The sequence below is a fragment of the Ahaetulla prasina genome, chromosome 5, assembly GCF_028640845.1.
Source record: "Ahaetulla prasina isolate Xishuangbanna chromosome 5, ASM2864084v1, whole genome shotgun sequence".
In the NCBI taxonomy this organism is placed as follows: domain Eukaryota; kingdom Metazoa; phylum Chordata; class Lepidosauria; order Squamata; family Colubridae; genus Ahaetulla; species Ahaetulla prasina.
Window position 1 is genome coordinate 23,504,900 of NC_080543.1, and position 23,581 is coordinate 23,528,480.

General features: G+C 42.2%; 1 protein-coding gene across 1 annotated transcript in view; it reads right to left on the minus strand.

Annotated features, from left to right (window-relative positions):
* EXPH5 (exophilin 5) overlaps positions 1 to 23,581 on the minus strand; it is a 68,406-nt gene that overhangs the window by 23,800 nt on the left and 21,025 nt on the right. The window contains exons 2-3 of the mRNA XM_058185003.1: positions 19,906 to 20,063; positions 17,954 to 18,125 (exon numbers count right to left, since the gene is read on the minus strand). Coding sequence (XP_058040986.1) covers positions 17,954 to 18,125; positions 19,906 to 20,063 — 330 coding nt within the window. The remainder of the gene's footprint in view (positions 1 to 17,953; positions 18,126 to 19,905; positions 20,064 to 23,581) is intronic.

The following is a 23,581-nucleotide window of genomic DNA, read 5'->3' on the forward strand; positions in this document are numbered from 1 at the left end:
TTAAGGGTAATCTGGGTTCACAACCAAGGTTGTGGACTGTTGAGCAGAGTACCCTACGCATGAAAATGACTGAGACTGGTTGTATACAATAACAGTCACTTGCAGATAAACTGGGTTTTGATATTCCTTTACTTTTAGGGAAAAGGCAAAGACATAGTCCAAAAACAATTCCAGTTCATGCACATATAAAGCCAGTCAGGGATGTTACAAATACCAAGTCTTCTTACCAACATAGACTTGCACAACAAACAAGGTCTTTTTTCAGTTCGGCAAAACACAGTTCAATTCACAACAGTCAGTATCTTGAGAAATCAGTAACTAGCCATGATCAAGCAACGATCATAAAGCTCAGTTGCAGCATGTCATCAGGTTACAATGCTATAGCGTCCCTGTAGATTCCCCACAAGCCATAATTTAGTAGTCATTGGCTACAGAGCTCAACCAACCAAGATGCTTGCACGATGCAGCACAGCCTTAAAGCAATATCATGCCTTTCTACAAACATACTTAGTTAGTTTATATATTGCCTGGCCAACTAGTTAGGTAAGTAACAATTTCCTGACAGTTTCCTCCATTATTAATGTGATATGACGGATCAAGTGAGGGCTATCAGGAATCTTGTTTCCAATGCCAGAAACCAGGAAACAGGTGCCGGTCTCCTACTCCCCAGGTTAATGGCAAAACAAAAACTACAACTGCTGTTCCTGAGTCAATCAATAGCTGGGAAATTTTTCAGCAGATCAAAGAAAGTAGAGACTCTCAGGCTTCAAGGCCTGTGCCACCCATCAATTACTTTAATAGCAAACTGAGGTCAGGAGAGCCAAAATAAGCACAACCCAAATTGCATTATTGAAGAAACAATAACTCCTCAGTGGAATGCCAAGGTTCAGGGAAGTACAAAGCTTTTTTAAAAAGACATTTATGGGATAATGATGCCTTTGCTCCCAATTAATCAGAAACCTGTAGAGATTTACAATGACCTGGTACATTGCAGTAGAATAATGAATATTTATCTTGGAATACACACTATTCTCTTGGAGAAGGAACAGTGTATTTTCAGAATAAAATAGAATAAAATGTGAAGATCTGTCATCATGTTCATATCCTTCCAGCCACATGAACTATTTTCATATTTTTTCAGGGCATAACATAAGACTGCTCGGATGACCAATATCAGTGCTAATGCAGGACCCAGGAAACAGAACTGATCTTCCTTAAAGTGACTTAAATGGTGGGATTCAGCCAGTTCGCACCGGTTCAGGCAAACTACTTGTTAAATTACACACACACACATCCCGCTATCAAAGTGGATCCTGGGCGCTGCCCTGCAATGGAGAAACAGACAACGGAGCAGCCGGCATGAGCATTTCTTCTCCCTGCTCTTCCTCCTCCTCTCGTGCCGGCTGCTCTGTTGCCCGTTTCTCCATTGCAGTGCAGCACCCAGGATCCACTTTGATAGCATGTGTGTGTGTGTGTGTGTGTGTGTGTGTGTGTGTGTGTGTAATTTAACAACCAGTACGCCCAGGATCAGGTTGGCCATCGCGGGAGGCTCATCCCACATGTGTGGCAGGAAAGGGATGGGCCACGCCTCCCACGACAGCCAAGCTGACCCTGGGCGAACTGGTTAAATTATTTGAATCTGCTTACAGCTGCTTACAACCACTTGTCACACTTACAACTGTCATAGCATCCATATGGCTATGTGATAACATTTCAAGCATTTGTCATAAATATGTGCCAATTGCCAATTGCAATGTCCTGGGATCAGGCGATTTGCAACCTTCCAAGGTAGCTTCTAACAAGCAAAGTCAATGGGGGGAATCTGAGTTTGCTTAACAACCATGTGATTCACTTAAGAACTGCAGTGGTTCACTTAACATCCACAGTAAAAAGAAAAGGTCACAAAATTGGGCATGATTACTTAACAATCGCCATACAGGTAGTCCTTGACTTACAACAGTTCATTTTAGTGACTGTTAGAAGTTACAACGGCACTGAAAAAAGTGATGTCAGTCCTGGAAGCCATCTTTTACTTTGGATCTTCAGGGCTGCCAAATTTAGTTTTGTGGGAAACTGGGAGGGGAGATTGTATGGAACTGGGGAGATATGTAGTCATAATAACATTCTTTTCTCTGAGAGTCAAGGACATTCAGCCTGCACCTGGAATGGCATGACTGGGAGGCATCTCCAGTTGGGACGGTGCTTTGATTGGACCATGTGATGGACATGTGGGTGCTGGGCAGGGACTTGGACTTTCTTTTGGGTGGGGAAAACCTGGAAGCTTTCAGATTGAGGTTTTCCCAGATGTGTCAATATGACATCTCTAATAAAATGGAACTTTGAGGAACTTCTGGCCTCGGAGTCTTCTTTCGTTGGGGGTGTTACTTGGAAACCTGACAAGTGACTTATGACCATTTTTCAACAGGTACAATCTTTGTAGCATCCCCATAATATGTGATCAAAATTCAAAGGCGTGGCAACTGATTCATACTTAAGACCATTGATGTGTCTCGGGACCATGTGATTACCTTTTGTGACTTTCTGACCAGCAAATTCAATGGGGAAGCCAGATTCTTTTAACAACCAGGTTACTAACTTACCGACTGGAGTGATTCACTTAACAATTGTGGCAAGAAAGGTGGTAAAATGGAGTAAAATTCACTTAACTAATTTTCACTTAACAACATAAATTTTGGGCTCGATTGTGGTCGTAAGTCAAGGACTACCTGCACTTAATCACATAAATTTGGGTCCCAAATGTGGTTGTTGAGGACTAGCTGTACTAAGCAATCATGGAGCTCTCCGTTGACTTCTACCTTGGCTGTATCACATTACGGAACTGTGTGTTAAATTACCAAAACTGGCCACCCTCATCTCAAATTGAAGTGAGAAAGGCAAATCAAGCATCTTCTACGAAGTAGTATTTGAAAGCCAGCATTGAACATTTATCTTCCGAGGTTGGCCCCTCCTGTAAGAACTATTTTCCTACTGGTTTTACCTAGAATTACACAATTAGAAAAGCCATTTAGGGCGAGGTCAACATTCTACTCAACCCAACAAACTAAATTAAGGTTTTCGAGACAAATGCCTATTTAGTCTCTGCTAGAAACAGAACTAGTGAAGCAGAACTCATCACCTCTCTCGGTAATTGCCTCCATTATCAATTTGATCTTGGTGTTAGGATGTTTGCTTAATGTTCAACATGAATTTCCCAACACCAGACAAACAATCAAGCAGAAAACAATACTCAATCAAGGAACTACCAAGGAGTAAACCACACCCCCAACAACACCAGAAGGGCTAAGCTATTACCATGTTTCCCTGAAAATAAGCCCTCCCCGAAAATATTTAACCACAGGAAATCAGTAAGACAGCAAGAGGAGCCCCATCTTGCTCCACACGCCCCAAAATAATAAGACCCCCTCAAAAATAAGGGCAAACGCTTATTTCGAGGTTCAGAAAAATATAAGACAGTGTCTTATTTTCAGGTATATATGAACAGGGAGCAAACCCCACACTTACCAGCACTTGTGAGGCTACAAGCAAACAACCAATCCCAGAAAGCATCATGGATTCCACATGAATTTGCTTTCTGTAAGATATGATAATTTTCTTATTGCAGAAAAGTTCTAAGTATTTTCTAAAAGGTTTATAAACCTAGCAATGTACAGGACCATCACCCTCCCCTGCTTATAAGGAATGCTCTTTAAGAAATAAAACAGACTCATGTTCTTGGCCAGTTAGAGGCAGAATAGAGGTGGAAAAAAAATCTTTTGACAGTCAAAGTGGTAAAAGACAAAGTTAAGAATAGTTTTTAAAAAAATCTTAATGTTTCTTATTTATATGAAAAGCTATCTAAAATATACAGTACAGATTTTGCCTATTTCATCACGATATACATATTTTGGGGAAATTTTAAAATTTTGGAGATTGTTTACTATGAATGATTTTTCTGTTGTCTTCGAAACAGCAATTTTAAAAACCAAACCAAATGCTTATGAAGAGAAATATTTCTAATTCAGCCTTCCTCAGTTTTACAGAGTGTGGACTTCAATGCCCAGAAATATCAGCATGGCCAAAGCCATTTATTTCATGCAATTTTATATCCCCACAGAGCACAATACAAAATATGAACACCAAACACAGTTAGTAATATTGCACTGTTTGATTCATGACCAATCAGGCAAAACAACATCATCACTGGCATCCTTCATAATATTTTCTTTCAGAATCTTTTGCAAACAATCCTTCATTTGGGCCTCAACATTTTCATGGTACTTTCTTCTGAACTCACTTTTGTAAGTGTTTTGAAATTGTCCTGTTTATCAGTGAGGAAATATTTAATGACAGGGAATCCAAGAATATCTTAGCTATCCTTCTATTTCAGGGCATCATGTGCTATTATGTACCTGCCTGTCTGTCACACATTTAGTAGATTGAAATGCATAAAGCTTGCCTGCCACTTTCCCTCAAAACAAAAATTAAGAAAGCATCAAAACAAAGCAAAGCAAAACCCAACCCAACCCAGCACATGTTTTCTTTGCTCTGAAAGAGATTTGATAATGTAGAAATTGGCAAGTGAAATGCGGTCATGGTGAATAACATGAGATGGTTTGGGGCTGGTTCAAGAATTACAACCGGTAGGTACAAAATACAGGATTAGAAGCAGGGCTCTCTTTTAGGACTGTATTCTGTGCAGCTTCAATCAGAAGGATGAAAATGGCTTAGAAAAGCTATGTAAACAATATAAAGAAAATAAATAAAAGTCCCATTAACATACAGTCCTGAAACACTAATAATGTGTCAGAGAATTCATGACTGGCAGAGACATGGTAACAAGGTCAGCCAATGAATAGGCATAGCAACTAAGTCAGCCAATGAGGACTGTTTGGAAACTGAAACTGGAAGGAGCCTGGGCATAGTTTAGGCTTAGCTTAACTGCCCTGTATAGAGGAGGTGCTCTTTGTCTGTATTAAGCTCTGAGTGCTGTGCTGAAAACTAGTCTGCTCTCTGAATTGAAACTGAAAGTCATCTCTGCTGTTCTCTCCTCTGCCTGTGTTTTTTGCCTGTAACTCTCTACCATGTTGGAAGAATCTGCTGTTGGTATTGTATGTGTTATTATGTATATAAAGAGAAGTTAATGAATCATGCTGAATCAGTTATCTGTGTCTGCTTTCTGGATTTGATTGCTGCAACAAACTCTTGACAGTCCAGGTCCATTCTCTTATTGACCCATTAATCCTCATGCCCATGTTAACACATTGACAGTGGGACACAGCTCTTGTTTCCCAGGATAAGTGATTCCACAGGAGGAATCTATAAGAGGAATTATTATCAAATAACAATAACATTGAATAATTTTGTAGGGTTAACTTTGCTTTGTCTTGACAGCTTTGTTCAGCTTTTTTGCTTTATGGGTATCGTCTTGCTGACTTCTTGGATAAAACTAGACATAGAGAACTTAGTGGCCAAGATTGCCTACATGTGTGTGTTGTTTCTTGTCACAAATCTGGAAACAAAAGTTTACATTTTCTTTGTATGCCAATCTCTCCAATTCTTATTTGCAATCCCAGCCAAGTTATTTGCTTTAGCAGAGAAATACTGCCATTATTTTCCATCAGCTCCACAGAAATGCTGCTTTTGTGCTAGCTTCTGGAACTTTCCATCTACACATTGTTTTGACCATGGCCCTTCTCAGGAATTCCTCTATAGCTTTGAACTTGGCCACTTGACAGAATCACTGCTCTACTGTGGTGTACTTGCCCATCAATAAGATTTAATGTTAAATGCCCTCTTGAAAGTGCTACATATGCCAGCCAATTTTACCTAGTGACTCAAGAGAATAATTATGATGTAACCAAGCATCATATGGAATTCCTTCCCACATCAAATGGTTCAAGTTTAAGCAATTAGATTATAAGATTATCTGCCCACCCAGGCTGTGTATTTCTATCTGGATACCACAGTTGTCCCGTGTTAGATGAGGGGACAATGAATCCCACTTTCATTTTATTAATCTTCATGACTGATTCCAGTACTAGTTGCAGAATTTCATTTGTTTTTAAAGAGGTTCAACCTCGTAAGAAGCAAAAAGGCCCCTTCAAGGCTCTGCCCTCTTCTAAACAGATTCCACAGTATAGTAGACACAATTATTCTTTCAGGAGATGTAAATAAAGCAATGTTGTAATCAGTAGAGTGATAGCATTGTTTATTTATGCATCATGTGACACTCTATGGGAATGGTTTCAAATGCTCTTTGCAGGCAAGGATTACATCATACAAGGCCTGAGAAAGTACCTGTAATCAGTAAGTAACACCATCCCACACAATGCAGGGGAAATCCAATTTGTTGTAGCATAGTGTTTCTCAAACTTGGCAACTTTTAAGATGTGTGAGCTTCAACTCCCAGAATTACCCAGGTAGTAAGCCAGAATTCCCTGCCAAGTTCACACATCATAAAGTTGCCAAATTTGAGAAATACTTTACTGCTCTAGCAAACACTCTGTCTCTGCATTTAAATGTTGTTTTTCAGTCGCTAAGTCGGTCCGATTCTTCATAACCCCATGAAAGCTTCTCTATCCTTCCCTGTCTCCTGGCATTTGCCTAAATTCATCTTCATTGCGACAATGACACTATCTAACCAGGGGTGGGTTCCAAAACCCGTTGCTACTGGTTCACTCATGCATGTGATGCTTCTGGGCAAGCCCAGAAGTGTCTGGGTGGGCGGAGCCTTCCGCCGTTGCTGCTACCGGTTCGCCCGGTGAGGGCGAACTGGTAGCAACCCACCACTATATCTAACCATCTCATCCTCTTCAGTCCCCTTCTGCTTTTGCCTTCCATCTTTCCCAACATCACGGTCTTTTCCAAGGAGTCCTCTCTTCCCATTTGGTGGCCAAAGTATTTGAGCTTCAGCTTCACTATCTGTCCTTCCAAAGAACAATCAAGGTTGATTTCCTTTAGGATTGACTGATTTGATCTCCTTGCAGTCCAAGAACTCTCAAGAGTTTTAGAATAGAATAGAATAGAATGGAATGGAATGGAATAGAGTAGAGTAGAGTAGAGTAGAATAGAATAGAATAGAATAGAATAGAATAGAATAGAATAGAATAGAATAGAATAGAATAGAATAGAATAGAATAGAATAGGAGATGAAAGGAGAGGAGAATTAGAAGGGACCTTGGAGGTCTTCTAGTCCAGTGATCGCCAACCTTGGCAACTTTAAGACTTGTGAACTTCAACTCCCAGAATTCCTCAGCCAGTAAAGCTAAGCAAAGCAAAGCAAAGCTGGCCAAGAAATTCTAAGAGTTGAAGTCCACAAGTCTTAAAGTTGCCAAGGTTGGCCCCTGATCTAGTCCAACCCCCTGCTTAGGCAGGAAACCCTAAAACACTTCAGACAAATGGTTATCCAATATCTTCTTAAAAACTTCCAGTGTTTTGTCCAACACTACAATTCAAAAGCCTCAATTATTCAGCATTCAGCCTTCCTTATGGTCCAGCTGTTATACCCATACATGAGTACTAAGAATTGCAGGCTATGCAGAGCAGCTAAAGCAAAAGAAATATAAATGTTTTGATAGGTGGGGCAGCAAAGAATTTTTTTGCCCAGGGTGGGAGATCAAGGGTAGGGATGCTATTTTGCTTTATTGTTAGGAGGGATTTTGAAATTTTTTAAAAACTTTGTTACACCTCTTATAGCACACAGGTTACATTTTTTCAGCCATTTCTGGTCTCAACATTGTAAGGAATTATACTTTCAGTTGTCAGCAGTTCTGGTTAGGCGGGCTGCAGAGAACACAAGCCAGAGGTACAGAAAAATGCAAGTTATCTATCTCTAAACGGCAGGGTAATGGGAAAATTCAAGCAAAACTCACACCCAGAGCAAACTTGAAATGTCCATCCGAAGTATACTGTAATTAGGTTTTTTAAAAAAACCTCTTTGGACATAATTGAAGCTTTGCTGGAACAGTCAAAATCACCATCTGCTTCAGCATTTTGTTTCATTCACAATGCCACTAGAAAACACACAAAATCAAAGTTTGAAACCAATAGTGCCACCCTGTGGCCTGGACCCAGTTCAGAAACACAGCTCCAAACCAGTGTTTCTCAATCTCAGCCAAGTTAAAATGGGTGGCCTTCAATTTCTGGAATTCTCCTAGCCAGAACCAAGTTTGCTAACAGCCTTCTTTAATAACTCTGAAAGAGAAAATTGAGGGAGCGAAAATAACCCCACTCTTTATGACCTTTGTGTATTAGTTAGATACATTCTGTTCCTCGCTGTAAACTATCTTCTGAGGATCTGTTATAGATACATTCCATTGCAATACAAATGTTTGCAATAAACCTGTAACACAAAATCCCTCGACTGCTGTGAGTGCTAAGTTTTCATCAAGTTGTTTTGACTATTTTCCCCCGTTGTTTCTTTTCTTTAAAAAGGTGCATCTCCTCCTGCATTATTCAGACTTTTTCAAACCATTAATTGGCCAAATGTCAAAACAGGCTTGACTATAGAACCATGCAAATGCCATGATTTATGTACAGTACTTGTCTCAGATAAGGATGGTATTTGTACAATGTCACCATGTACCTGTTGTCATTTTGACATTATTGTGATATACTGCAGATGCTGATTTGCAATCACTGCACACAACTCTCAAACTAGGAAACAAGATCAAACAAGCAATCTGATTTCATACAAAGATTAAAAGTGCAACGTCCTAGGCATTAAACTGAATGCCTGACTGAAATAAGTTATTGTTCAGTGCCTCTTGTATCGATCAGCCTGACAGTTCAGGTAGGTCTCAATTAGTTAATGAATGCCAGGAGATGGTTGCCATGGTGGTGCATTGGTTAGAATGCAATGTTGCAGGCTAACTCTGCCAAATGCCAGCAGTTCGATCCTGACTGGTTCAAGGTTGGCTCAGTCTTCCATTCTTCGAAGGTCGCTAAAATGAGGACTCAGATTGTTGGGGATCATATGCTGACTCTGTAAACTGCTTAGAGGGGGCTGTAAAGCACTGTGAAGCAATATACTGAACCAACCTGTCTTCCATTGAGGACCTGTATACTGCACAGTCAAAAAGAGGGCTGTGAAAATATTTACAGACCCCTTGCATCCTGGACATAAACTGTTTCAACTCCTACCCTCCAAATGAAGCTATAGAGCACACCAGAACAACTAGACACAAGAACAATTTTCCCCCGAACGCCATCACTCTGCTAAACAAATAATTCCCTCAACACTGTCAAACTATTTACTAAGTCTGAACTACTATTAATCTTCTCACTGTTCCCATCACACATCTCCTTCCACTTATGACTCTATGAATATAATCTCGCTGTTGGTATCCTTATAATTTATATTGATTGTTTCCTAATATGATTTGATTGATTATTTGTACCCTATGACTATCGTTAGATGTTGTACCTTATGATTCTTGATGAATGTGTCTTTTCTTTTATGTAGACTGAGAGCATATGCACCAAGACAAATTCCTTGTGCGTCCAATCATACTTGGCCAATAAAAAATTCTATTCTATTCTATTCTATTCTATTCTATTCTATTCTATTCTATTCTATTCTATTCTATTCTATTCTATTCTATTCTATTCTAATAAGTAAGTGCAATTGCTATTATTTGAATCTGTATTATTCAAAGTGGTGTTGTTATGGAAAACAGGTTAATCAGTTCCAGCCTAATGGTAATAGGCAGTGAAATTTTTTTAAACATAATCTTTATACACGTTAATAAAATATTACAGTAAAAGATAAAGAGAATGCATTTGTAATATAGGTTTATGGTTAACTTTCTATAGAGTAGTTATAGAAAGCAAAATAAAAGAAAAAAATCAACTATAGATTCCATCGTCCAGACATGTACAGTAGTGATCCATTTTAGCCTTGCTATGACCATATTCATATTGTTCCAGTATATCAAATTTTTGCTCTAATGCAATAACAAGCCTCTTCTTTTTAAAATTTGTACCGTTTCCTCTGATGGAATTTTCTTTTTCACCATTTTACACACACACAGATTAACACATTAAAAACTCAATTGCAGTGGCGTACGCACCAGCCTTAGTTGCCAACTCGCATTAACCGAATTTTGGGTCATGTTAAAGGTACCCGGTGTCAATTTACAATTCCTACTATATCACATATCGCACTATTTGAACTTGCACTAATTGTGACCTACCTGTACTTCAATCTCCCTGCTGATCTAAATTTTCCAGACAGTCTCCAAAGCTGAGAGCGAGCCTTTTCTCTCTCAAGGTTGGCTTTAACAGGTACCCACAGGAGATTCCTCTCCCCTTCCCCTCCTACATAGAAAGTGGTCTATCTAGGTCCCTTCTGAATCAGAAGCTAAAGAGGCAAGTCGGATGGACTGTTGGCCAGAGGAGCCGAGTGACCAGGAAACCTAAGCAACTTCAGATTGAGTCAAGTAATGGGGCACCGTGATGACAGCTATGGAGTCAGAACAGAAGTCATCTGCTCTGAAGAGGTAAACATTGTGGCAGAAGAGGGCAGCCATGGACCAAGTCAACCACAGCAGTGACCAGCATTATGGAAGACCAGTCCTAGCCTTTAACCTTCCACCACCTCTCCAACTCCAGAATTGGGTTCCTGTTGCTCCTGACCCTTGTCCTTCATTTGGACCAGCTCATGGAATTCTCAGAGGTTACAATCTTGAGAGTTCTCTTTGGAAGGTTATGACATAACAGTTAAAATTTTCAAACTGTATTTAACTAGTGTTCCTTCTACGTCAACTGCCACAGAACAAAATGGCTATTCTTTTAAAGATAAAGGTGGAATTCCGGGAATATAGAGGAAGACATTTCTATGCCTGAATTGAGAAACATGTAATGCATCTTCTTCCCAACAACTCTGGTAGGTGATCGGAAGTTTCCCAAGAAATTCTGGGATATTCCAGGAAGCAACCAACTTTGCTTTGGGATTTAGGTTTTCATTGGGGAATAAATTTCTCCCCTAATTTATATAGGGGACACGGTGGCTCAGTGGCTAAGACGTTGAGTTTGTCGATCGAAAAGTCAGCAGTTCAGCAGTTCGAATCCCTCGTGCTGTGGAATGGGGTGAGCTCCTGTTACTTGCCCGATCCGGTAGCGATGGCGGCAGGTGGTAAAGAGAACCGGTAGCAAAAATCCATGCCCCCCCCTCCATGACCAGCTGAGCTGTGCGATCTTCAGAGGTTTCTTTTTTTAACTTTTAAAAGGGAACGTTGTCTTACCTGAACGTCCCTTCTTGGAGAGGGGAAAACGGCCGTCAGGATTGGGTAGAATCTCCTCGTTGCTAATTGGACCGAGTCTTTAATTTGTTGTTTGTGGTCCCCGCCTACTCCTCTTTCTTTCCAGCTTTTTCGGCGAGGATTTAACTGCAGGTCGTCGTGTTGTACTGAAATGAGAGAGAATTAGCGCCCTCCCGCCCCTGAACCCAGATTTGACAGTCGCCTTGGGTGGGGCTGACGGCCGTTTTCCCTCTCCAAGAAGGGACGTTCAGGTAAGACAACGTTCCCTTCTCTCAGTCGGGAAAACGGCCGTCAGGATTGGGACATACCAAAGCCCTATGTCTTACCGGGAGGGTCGATGGCGGCTAGTCATTGTTGTTGTGAAAACCGTCTGTAGGACACGTCTGCCAAACGCCGCATCAGCCGACGCAGGAGTCCACCCGGTAGTGTCGAATGAACGAAGAGGGGTTGGACCACGTCGCCGCTCTGCATATCTCCTCAATTGACGCCTGGGCTCCCCAAGCGGCAGAAGATGCTGCGCTCCTGGTAGAGTGTGCCGTAATCTTGCGCGGCACCGGGAGAGACTGACTTTCATAAGCTGTGGCTATTGCTGCCCTGATCCACCTGGCCAAAACCGACTTGGTCACCTTCTGACCCAGAGAAAGTGGTTGGAACGAAACGAAGAGAGCCTCCGTTTTGCGGAAGGTCGATGTTCGATCAATGTAAATCTTTAATGCCCTCCTAACGTCTAGAGTGTGCCACACCTTTTCTAAATGGTGCCTAGGATTTGGGCAGAAATTAGGCAGTATGATTTCTTGTGTTCTATGGAATTGACTATTAACCTTCGGGAGGAAGGTAGGGTCCAGACGTAGCACCACTCTATCATTGAAGAACGTGCAGAGGTCCTGCCGAATTGATAAGGCCGACAGTTCCGAAATCCTACGGGCCGAGGTGATGGCTATCAGAAAGGACACCTTCAGCGACAGAACACGGAGGGAGGCGTCTCTAAGTGGTTCAAACGGTGTCTTGGTCAGGGCATTGAGCACAGTGTTTAATCGCCAAGATGGGAAGCGGTGCACCACAGGAGGGTTGACATTGTTAGCCCCCCGGAAGAATTGTTGAATGAGAGGCTCTTTTGAAAGCGATATAAGCGAACCACACCTCAGGACTGACGAGATTGCCGCAACTTGCCTCTTGAGTGTATTGGTCGCCAACCCTGAATCGAGCCCTCGTTGCAGAAAGGCTAGAATATCTAAGACAGAAGCTGATGAGGCCACTATACCTTGAGGAGCACACCATCCTTCGAACGTGCGCCACGTGGCCTCGTAAATCCTTTTGGTCGAGTCTCGGCGAGAGGCTAGCATGGTGGGAATCACCTGACTTGGAACCTTTGCCCTCGTTAAGACGCTCCGCTCAATCTCCACACGGCTAAGCTTAGCCATTGCGGATCGGGATGTCGAACTGGTCCCTGGAAGAGAGACACCTGGTTGTCCGGAATCCTCCAAGGATCGTGGATTGACAGAGTCATCAGGTCCGCAAACCAGGGTCTCCTGGGCCAGAAGGGAGCGACCAGTATCAATTCTGACTTCTCCAAGAGGAGCTTCCGTATTACTCTGGGGATTAGTGGGATTGGTGGAAAGGCATATAGAAGGCCCCGAGGCCAGTTGCTGCGTAGGGCGTCCACTGATTCTGCTCCCCGAGAAGGGAACCTCGAAAAGAACCGAGGCACCTGATTGTTGGTCTCGGAGGAGAATAAGTCCACCACCGGTAGCCCGAAACGGGATGACAACTCTTGGAAATTCTCTGGGGACAAGGACCATTCCGACTGGTCGATAGTCCGACAGCTGAGGGAGTCCGCTGTGCAATTTTCCGTCCCCGCAATATGTTCTGCTCTTATTGAACTCAGATGGGATTCGGCCCAATGACCTAGCGTAAGTGTTTCCGTCATCAACAAGCGAGAGTGAGTGCCTCCCCATCTGTTTATATGCGCCTTCGCTGTCACGTTGTCCGTGAGGATAAGGACATTCCCGTCCCGGATGAAATCCTTGAAGGCCATGAGAGCCAGACGGATGGCACGTAGCTCCAGAAAGTTGATGCCGTGGCGGATATCTGCTGGGGACCACTTGCCCTGAGCCAGGTGTTGATCGAGGTGGGCTCCCCATCCTGACAGACTGGCGTCGGTAGTGATGACCACTCTCACCGGTTCCCTGAAGATAGATCCTCTGGCTACTATCTCTGGGTTCCACCAAGCCAAAGAGTTGACCACTTCCCGCGGAAGAGTTACCCGTCGCCTGGAAGGACAGAGTCGGCTCCTCTGATGTGGCAAGAGAAACCACTGCAGGGGCCGACTGTGGAGGCGAGACCAAGGGATAATATCGTATGATGATACCATCTTCCCTAGTAGCTGGGAAAGTTGGTCTAAGGGGACTGACTGTGAAGACATAGAGATGCTAGCTAACTCAGTTAAACTAACCTGACGTTCAGCCGACAGGTAGACCATTGACTTCTGTGAATCTATCTGAGCCCCTAAATGGACGATGGTGGTAGATGGAAAAAGATGACTTTTATCCCAATTAATCGAGAACCCGTGTGACTGTAGTACGTCTAAGGTAAGGGAGATAGCCCGTTCTTGAGATGTTGACAGAATGAGAATATCATCTAGGTAGGCCTGAAGCCTAACGGGTGTCCCCCGAATGTGGGCCATTAATGCTGCCATTACCTTAGTGAAAACTCTGGGGGCCGAGGACAACCCGAAGGGCAAGGCCCTGTATTGATAGTGAATGCCCCTAAAGCCAAACCGGAGGAATTTACGGTGCTCTCGTCTAATGGGAATATGCAGGTAGGCTTCCGTCAAATCAATGGAAGTCATATAATCCCCCGGCCGTATGCACTCTAAGATGGAACATAATGAGTGCATTTTGAAACGGCGGTACACGATGTATTTGTTAAGGGCCTTAAGGTCTAGAATGGCTCTCCAGCCCCCCGACGGTTTACTTACTACGAAGAGCCTGGAGTAAAAACCCCGTTTTAGTTGATCCGAGGGAACCAATTGAATAGCCCGGATAGCTAGAAGATGGTTGACCGCAGACTCCACGAGGGAGACGCTCGAGCTACGGTTGGAAATCGGGCAAGGTAAGAAAACCGTCGGAGGGGTGGAGATGAACTCTAAGGACAGACCTAGCCGAACGGTATCTAGGACCCACCTGTCTGAAGTGGAAGAACCCCATTGGGAAGAAAAATAAGCCAGCTGGCCTCCAATGGGAAGATTCCCTACGGGATTATTTGAAACGGCTGAACGGTTTGCCCCGACCCCCTCTGAATGGATTGCGGGCGGTGAATTTTGACCCTGTTCTAACCTGGTCGGTTCGCTGGGAATTTCCTCTGAACGGTGAGAATCGTTGTCTTCGAAACCCCACCCGTCCCAATTCCTGGCCACGAAAGGAAGACGAAGAAGAGGAAGTCGTGGGACGAAAATAAGGCTGTTGACGTAGTTCCCCTCGCCGCGATAAAGTTGGCAACACCTTCTTCTTGTCCTTGGTTTCTACTAGAATCGGGTCCAGAGAGGCCCCAAATAAGCTCGAGCCTGCATAAGGGGAGGATGCCAGACGCCACTTATTCCGGGTATCCGCACGCCAATGACGGAGCCAGAGGAGCCGGCGAGATGTAATCGTAGACCCGATTGATTTCGCTGAAAAGCGGGCAGCATTCAGAGTGGAATCGGCCGAAAATTCTAAGGCTGCGATGACCTTGTTAAGGTCCTGATGAGCTCTCACGTCTGCTGTTGATATGCGGGCTTGAAGCTGCTTGAGCCACATAATAGAAGCTCTGTTGAAAAATGAGGACGCTATGGAGGACCTGACGGCCCAGGCCGAGGCTTGATGGGACTTGACAAGGGATTGGTCCGCTCTCTTATCCTCCGGGCGCAGGGCCTCATTCTCCGGACCCGTGACATGGGATGCCGTTGTTAAGGCAATTACTGGAGCATCCACAGTGGGAACCTGTAAGATATTTTCGAGATCCGGAGCGCAATTGTAGAATTTTTTGTCCGTGGTATTAGGGTTAGAACCTGAGCCCGGATGAGACCACTGCCGCTGGACCACGTCCACGAACATTTTGGGCGCCGGGATGGTCTCTGTCACCACTGAGGGTTCCACAAAGAGGCTAGTTGAGGTGCTAGGCAGGGACTGAGGATCTGTTGGAGGGTTTTGGACAGCACCTAAACCCGTGGTTGCTAAAGCCTTGAACAGAAGGGACCGAAACAGATGGGGTTTGAAGAGCCCCATGAACGATGGTTGATCCGGCCCTAGCCCCTCGTCCTCCGACAATGCCTCTCCCGTTACTTGCCCGATCCGGTAGCGATGGCGGCAGGTGGTAAAGAGAACCGGCAGCAAAAATCCATGCCCCCCCTCCATGACCAGCTGAACTGTGCGATCTTCAGAGGTTTCTTTTTTTAACTTTTAAAAGCATTTTTTCTTTGGCCGAAAAAACGCTTTTAAAAGTTTTTTTAAAAAGCCTCTGATGATCGCGCAGCTCAGCTGGGATCGTCAGAGCCTTTTAAAAGCATTTTTTCTACAACCTCTTTGGCTGAAGAGATTTTTAAAAAATGCTTTTAAAAGGCTCTGACGATCCCAGCTGAGTTGCCTGATCGCCAGAGCCTTTTAAAAGCATTTTTTTACAACCTCTTCAGACGAAGAGGTTGTATAAAAAAAATGCTTTTAAAAGTAAAAAAAAAGTAAAAAGTTGGCCATGTCCATCCAGTCACATTAGCCCTCCACCAAGCCATGCCCACAGAACCAGTAATAACAAATTTTACATTTCACCACTGCTTTGGACCTCAAATTATAAGCCATAAATTAATGAATTACCACCAGTTACAACAAAGCATAGTTTCAGGAAATAGGAACTATTTTTTTCAGGTTTTTGAAAAAATTTTCATGTACTATGTTAATCTAATTCATTGTTCCCACCCTCATGACCTCTATGAAAAATTTATATAGACCTACTGTTTACAGCTATGCTTAATATATACACTCATGTAAATTAAACCTTTTTTAAAAAAAAAAATCTAATAAAAGGTCCTTATGCAAGTTTTGCTGACAACTTGCAATTCAGAAGCGGTAATTCCTCTGTGGCTTTTATATGGTCCCCCAAGTCTCTTAAAATGCCTGACATTACTGCATAGCTATGCTGAAATAGTTTGAGATAAAAGGGCTCAACTGAGTAGTAAAATACATAGCTTGCATACAAAAGAGATCTGGATCCAAGAACTAATATCTGCAGATTTAGCAGGGAAGACCTGAATGTCTGCAGATTTACTGCTATTGCTATATATTATAGATAATATTGGGCATGATTAATGAGGCAGCTTCCTCTCTTCCTGAGTTAGGTATTTGAAATACTAATGTACAGTCTGCTGTATTTCTGCCTCTTCCAACGGGGTAACTTAGATTAATGATGACAGCATAGAAGGGCTAAGTAACCAGGTTGTTTATTACAGAATTCTCCCATCAAGTGTCCTTCAGATGCATCAGTTCAAAATCTTCTAGCTAGCCTGGTCAATGCAATGGCATTCTCCGAGTTGTAGTCCAAGATGTTGGAATAGGGAAAACTGATTGCTTTGTGTCTTTAGAGCCATGAAAGTCCTTTCAAATATCTCACCAAAGATACAATGGAAGTACAGGTAGTCCTTGACTTATTATGGTCGCTTAGTGATCATGTGAATTTAGTTTTTTTTTAAAAAAGTAAAGGTAAAGGAGTCCCTGTGAATTTTACTCTGTTGGTCATTGTCGATTATTGGGGGCAGTGCTTATTCCCGTTTCAAGGCCATTGAATCAGCATTGCCCAATGACATTTCCACGGTCATGTGGCCAGCATTACATCACAGAGCGCTGTTACTTTCCCACTGGAGTGGTAACTATTTATCTACTTGCTTTCGAACTGCTAGGTTGGCAAGAGCTGGGGTGAGAACAGGAGCTCACCCTGTTGGGTGGAACTCGGGTCTCAAACCTGGGCCACCAGCTTTCCAGCCGACAAACACAGTGTCTTAACCGCTGAGCCACCGTGAAATTAGGATGGACCCAAAAAGACAGCACTTATGACCCAGGTTCTAAATCCTGTTGACTGCCCCCCCCCTCATAGGATCACATTTTGGGTACTCAACAACTAACCCACATTTGTGCAGCATCCCACAGTCATGTGACTATGGTTTATGATGTTTTTGCTGGCTTCCCACAAAAAAGGCCCATTGCAAACAATGGGTTTGCTTAATGACCACAGCATCCACTTAACAACGGCCACAAAACTATGTTGTAAAATTGGGTCGGTCCCATATTGACACGCCTAATGGCCAGCACGAGTTGCAATCGTAATTCCAGGCTCAATTGCAGTCATAAACTGAGGGTTGCCTCTATTTTCAATCAATCAATCAATCAATCTATCTATCTATCTATCTATCTATCTATCTATCTATCTATCTATCTATCTATCTATCTATCTATCTATCTATCTATCTATCTATCTATCTATCTATCTATCTATCTATCTATCTATCTATCTATCTATCTATCTATCTATCTATCTATCTATCTATCTATTTGCAAGTGCATTGGAAAAAACAATCCGTAACTGAATAAAGCCTCTTAAGGATCAAATATGAGGAAGAAGACCAAATAACAGAAAGGATCTTCAAATGGCTTAGGACAATCCTTGCTTACCGTAAAGAGTTTTGCTGCTGCTTTTGTGGAGGTTTTAAATGCTGCTTTTTGGATTTCTTGAAGGATGAGAAGAGAGACGCAAATGGTGTTCTCAGTCCTTCTAGTATGGAAGTAGATCCAGGCTTCTGGGCTTGAGGAACTTCTAAAGCAGAACCCTTTGTGTTTGCAGAATCTGAAAAAAGAAAAACTAATGTTAATAAAAGATGCAGCCATATATTGTACAAAACAGAGATGTTGTTCTGTTATGATTTATTCAACTTCTATAGCCACCCAACTCAACTAAGTGACACAGTGATATTGTCTACCATGAAGATTTTTAAAAAAAATAGGAGATCCCTAATACAAGTGACCAAATAAAGAACTAAATGGGCAAAATCTTACAGCAACACCAGAAGCTGATAAGATTTTCGACCTTCTGCCTGGAAAATAATTTTATTTATCTGTTTGTTTGTAGCCTTTATTATTTTTAAGGCAGTAAACATATCTAATATTTCTTCTTCCTCCTATTTTTCCTAAAATAACAACCCTATGTGATAGATTGGGCTGAGAGAGAGTGACTGACCCAAAGTCACCCAGCCAACTTTCATGCCTAAGGCAGGACTAGAATTCACAGTCTCCTGGTTGCCTTAAAGACTAGACTGAATTTACTAGTCTTGCTCAGTTCTGTGAAATATAAGTGAGGGTCCATGGACGCTAGCTGGGAGAATTGCCTATGCCCATGATGGTGAACCTATGGCACATGTGTCCAAAGTGACACACGAAGCCATGTCGCACGGCACGCACGGCCTTGCCTGTTTTTCTTCTGGGTTTCTGGTGCGCATGCACATGCGATGATCAGCTGTCCTGTGCGCGTGCAGCAGTGCCAAAAACCAGTGTGCGCATGCACAGCTGATTGTTGGGTACGCATGCACGCCAGAACCTGGTAGTTCAGCTTTTCCAGAGCGTGATCCCTTCACGTGTGCGGCAGTGCCAAAACCCGGCCTGCGCATGCACGCCAGCCAGCTGATCATTGGGTGTGCATGTGTACTAGAACCAGGAAGTTTGGCTTTTTGGGAGCACAGTGCCAAAAAGGTTCGCCATCACTGGTCTATGCCAACTTGACCAAAGGCATTGCACTCCAACTCCTGATTAATATTGCAGTCCTAAAATATTTATGATAGCTAACATGATCCACATAAAGGAAAGGGTGAGAACTGTGGCTTAATATGGTGTGAGAAGACCACCAATGGTGATTAAACCACCTGTGTGTAGAATAAAAAAGGCTAGTTGGGAACTTGCTAAAAGCAATAGCACCACAAAAGTGTTTCTTACATCTTTATTAGTGCTGAGTAAGGCAATCGACAGACTCAAATCTTTTTGCTCTTATATCTGATTATCTTGTCACCTGCATGTTTCTGAGCTCCACCCCATCTCTCAAATACTATCATCCATTTCATCTATCTAAATTGAGTTTCTGTTCCTTGACAGGTAGATAGGAGAAACCCATTGTTTTAGCCGCAATCTGATTTATCTAAAGTGCTTTTGTGTCTTATCTTCCGCAGAATGACAACAGGACTTGAATGCAGTAAGTTAATCACCGTTCTGCAGATATTCCTGTGATACACGATCTATTATTTTCCTCCCTGTAAAAGCTCTTTTAAAAGCATGAGTAGCGATCCCTCTAGAATGTATTTTCTGTTGTAATCAGACTAATGTCTTCACTTGATGGAAAACCAAAATTACGATTCAGTATTGTCTTTTAATATTGTTTTCTATACTAGAAAAAAACTCAATCATATTTTAGTGCTGATGCCAAACACAAGCTCATTATGCGTGCATATGCATATATATATGTTGGCAGGTATCCATCTGTCTATTTGTGTGTATATCTAGAAAAATTAACCTTTTCCTTTCCCCATGCCACAGATAGCATTGTTATTCATTGTGAATAAACTACAGTAGTGACAACTCACTGTTCCCCATGGCCTTTTTCAACAGGTGACTTAGTGGTTGTTTCGGCGTTCTGCTGATATCCGTCTCACTTTTAAATTTTCTCTTCTGGAAATCTTCAAGCCATACGCCTGTCATTCCTGGACACCCTGTTGTATCTTCATTTTTCTTTTGACGTTTGCTTAAACAAAGGCACAGAAATTATTGAACAGCTTATTTCCCTTCAAGGTCTCAATAATGTCCTCAGAAGAGTTATGGTTCTCTAAAATAGGCTATAGGAAATCCTTGTTCAGTGACTATAATTATACATGGTTGCTATAAGAGGCAATCAGTAAATAAAGACCACCTATATTCTAAAGACTGCGGGAAAATATTGTTTTAAAATTCTATAAGCGCAAATTGATTTTTTTCTGGGAAAAATACATTAATATCAGGGGTGAAATGCTCCCGGTTCGGACTGGATCGTGCGATCCGGTAGCGATGTCGGTGGGTGGTTCGGAGAACCAGTAGCAAAAATCCCTTCCCCTCTGCCCCAGCTGAGCCACATGATTGTCAGTGGTTTTTTTTTTTTTAACTTTTAAAAGCATTTTTTCTTTGGCCGAAAAAATGCTTTTAAAAGTAAAAAAAAAAGGCTCTGATGATCGTGCGGCTCAGCTGGGATCATCAGAACCCTTTAAAAACATTTTTTCTACAAGCTCTTCGGCCGAAGAGGTTGTAAAAAAATGCTTTTAAAAGGTTTTGGTGATCAGGCAACTCAGCTGGGATCGTCAGAAGCTTTTAAAAGCATGTTTTCTACAAGCTCTTCAGCCGAAGAGGTTGTAGAAAAAATGCTTTTAAAAGTAAAAAAATAAAAAAAATTGGCCATACCCACCCAGTCATGTTACCCCCACCCCCACCAAGCCACGCCCACAGAACTGGTAGTAACAAAATTTACATTTCACCCCTGATTCATATAGTGTTATTTATGTATAACGTAGTGTCTATTCAAATTGTGGGCTTAGGTATTCCACTAACCATTCTCAATCCATACTAAGGGAGACCAATGAAATTTAAATTATCCCAGTATAGAGTTTACAGTAGTTCTAGAACATTCATTTAACAACAGTTTGAAGTTATCACAGCAATGAAAAAAGTGATTTATATGACCTGTCCTCAAAGTTATGACCATTACATCACTATGGTCACAATTTGGGTGCTTGGCAATGAGCTTGAATGTACATCAGTTGCAGTATTAATTTTATTTATTTATAAAATGTATTGGCTGCCCATCTTACCATAGGGCAACTCTGGGCAGTCAACTTACAATCATAAACATGTATTTATACAGTACATTAAAACATAAATAAATTAAAATCAGACATTCAAATCCAATAACACATGGGGAGGGGGAGGGCGGATTGGAGAGAGGTGGGATCTGTTGTTATTTGATCACCCACCTCCACTGCGCTGTTCTCCCATTGGAGCCCCAAACCAACCCAAGGTCTTGAGACCTTTATGAAAGAAAGCATAGGTGGATTGGGACCAACCTCATATCGGGGACAAGTATTCCAGAGGGCAGGAGCAACAGTAGAGAAAACCCTCCTCCTGGACCCCACCAACCAGAATATTTATTTATTTATTTATTTTATTTATTTTGTCACAACAATATATATAAGTATCATACAAAAAGATTATATAGTATATAAACATATATATGAGTAAATATTAGGAGGTATAAGCATATATATATTTAGGAAGAAGAAAAGAAAAACAGTAGGGCAGGAATGGTAGGTACGTTTGTGCTCTTATGCACGCCCCATATGGTCCTCTTAGGAATGGGGTGAGGTCAATAGTAGAAAGTTTTTGGTTAAAGCTTTTGGGATTATGGGAAGAGACCACAGAGTCAGGTAAAGTGTTCCAAGCACTGGTGATTCTGTTACAGAAGTCATATTTTCTGCAATCTAGATTAAAGTGGTTAACATTATAATAATCGGGACCCACAGCATTGCCTCCTCTACTGGCACAGGTGGGACAGGCCAATCCCAATGGGATGAGGCGGTCCCTGAAGTAGCTGCAGTCATGTGATTAGAACCTTCCCAGTCAACTTCCTACAAGCAGAATCAATTAGGAAAACCAGATTGGCCTAATGATTGATTAATTTAACGACTATTTAAAAATGGTCATAAAATTACGTCTGGTCACTTGATATCTCACTAAACAGCCACATCACTTAGCAACCAAACTTCTAGTCACAATTGTGGTCATAAGTCAGGAACTACATGTATGTCTCAAAAAGAAAATGGACGATCGGTTAAACTATGCTTTGAAAAAGTCTGGTCTTCCTTTATTCCAATATATATATTGGGGAGATATATATATATATATGTCTTTGGTTATTCGGGTTTTCTCCCACGTAAAATTGGAAGTGTCTTGGCGACGTTTCGACGAAGTCTCATTCGTCATCTTCAGGCTTCAGCTTCGTGCTTCTGGGAGCAATGTGTGATTGCAGCTGTTTCTTCCTTTTTAACTGCTAGTGGGGGTTTGAACTGATTGGGTGGGAGCTTGGCTGTGCTCTGATTGGATGAGGGTTTTTTTTGTGCTCTGATTGGCTGGGGGTGTGTCCTGTTTGGGTGGGGGCTTGGTTGTGCTCAGATTAATGTGAGTTGCAGGGGGATTTGAGCTGGTGAGTTGCATTGCTGTTGTTTGGCTTCGTGTTTGTGGTCGTGCTACATCTTCATTGTGGGTGTCTGTCTGCTGTATGTATGGATTGGAGGGGTTTGAAATGGCTAATGTTGCAGCTGCGGTCTGGAGAAAATCCGAATAACCAAAGACCTACCTACAAACACCATGAAACCTCAGAAATATATATATATATATATATATATATATATATATATATATATATATATATATATATATATATATATATATGTCTTCGGTTATTCGGGTTTTCTCCCGCGTAAAATTGGAAGTGTCTTGGCGACGTTTCAACGAAGTCTCATTCGTCATCTTCAGGCTTCAGCTTCGTGCTTCTGGGAGCAATGTGTGATTGCAGCTGTTTCTTCCTTTTCAACTGCTAGTGGGGGTTTGAACTGATTGGGTGGGAGCTTGGCTGTGTTCTGATTGGCTGGGGGGGTTTTGTGCTCTGATTGGCTGGGGGGGTGTCCTGTTTGGGTGGGGGCTTGGTTGTGCTCAGATTAGTCTGAGTAGCAGGGGGATTTGAGCTGGTGAGCTGCATTGCTCGTTTGGTTTCGTGGTCGTGATCGTGCTACATCTTCATAGTGGGTGTCAGTCTGCTGCATGTATGGATTGGAGGGGTTTGAAATGGCTAATGTTGCAACTGCAGTCTGGCTTCTGGTCGTGCTTCATGATCAGTGTGGGTTTGGGTCTGCTTTCTGGGTGGATGTGTGGTGGTGACATCCTGGGTGGACCTCGTGAGTGTGGGTCTGATACATATATATATATGTATCAGTTTTAACACTAACCATAGTCAAGCGTGCTTACATCACAATTAGCATTCAAGTCATTTGCTTATCATTTAAAGCAGTGTTTTTCAAACCTGGCAACTTTAAAAACTGTGGACTTCAACTCCCAGAATTCCTTAGCCAAGTTGGGAAATTCTGGGAGTTGAAATCTATACATCTTAAACTTTTCAAGTTTGAAAAACACAGATGTAAACTATGGTGTTGCATCTAGCCTAATTGGATTTGGAAATTAACC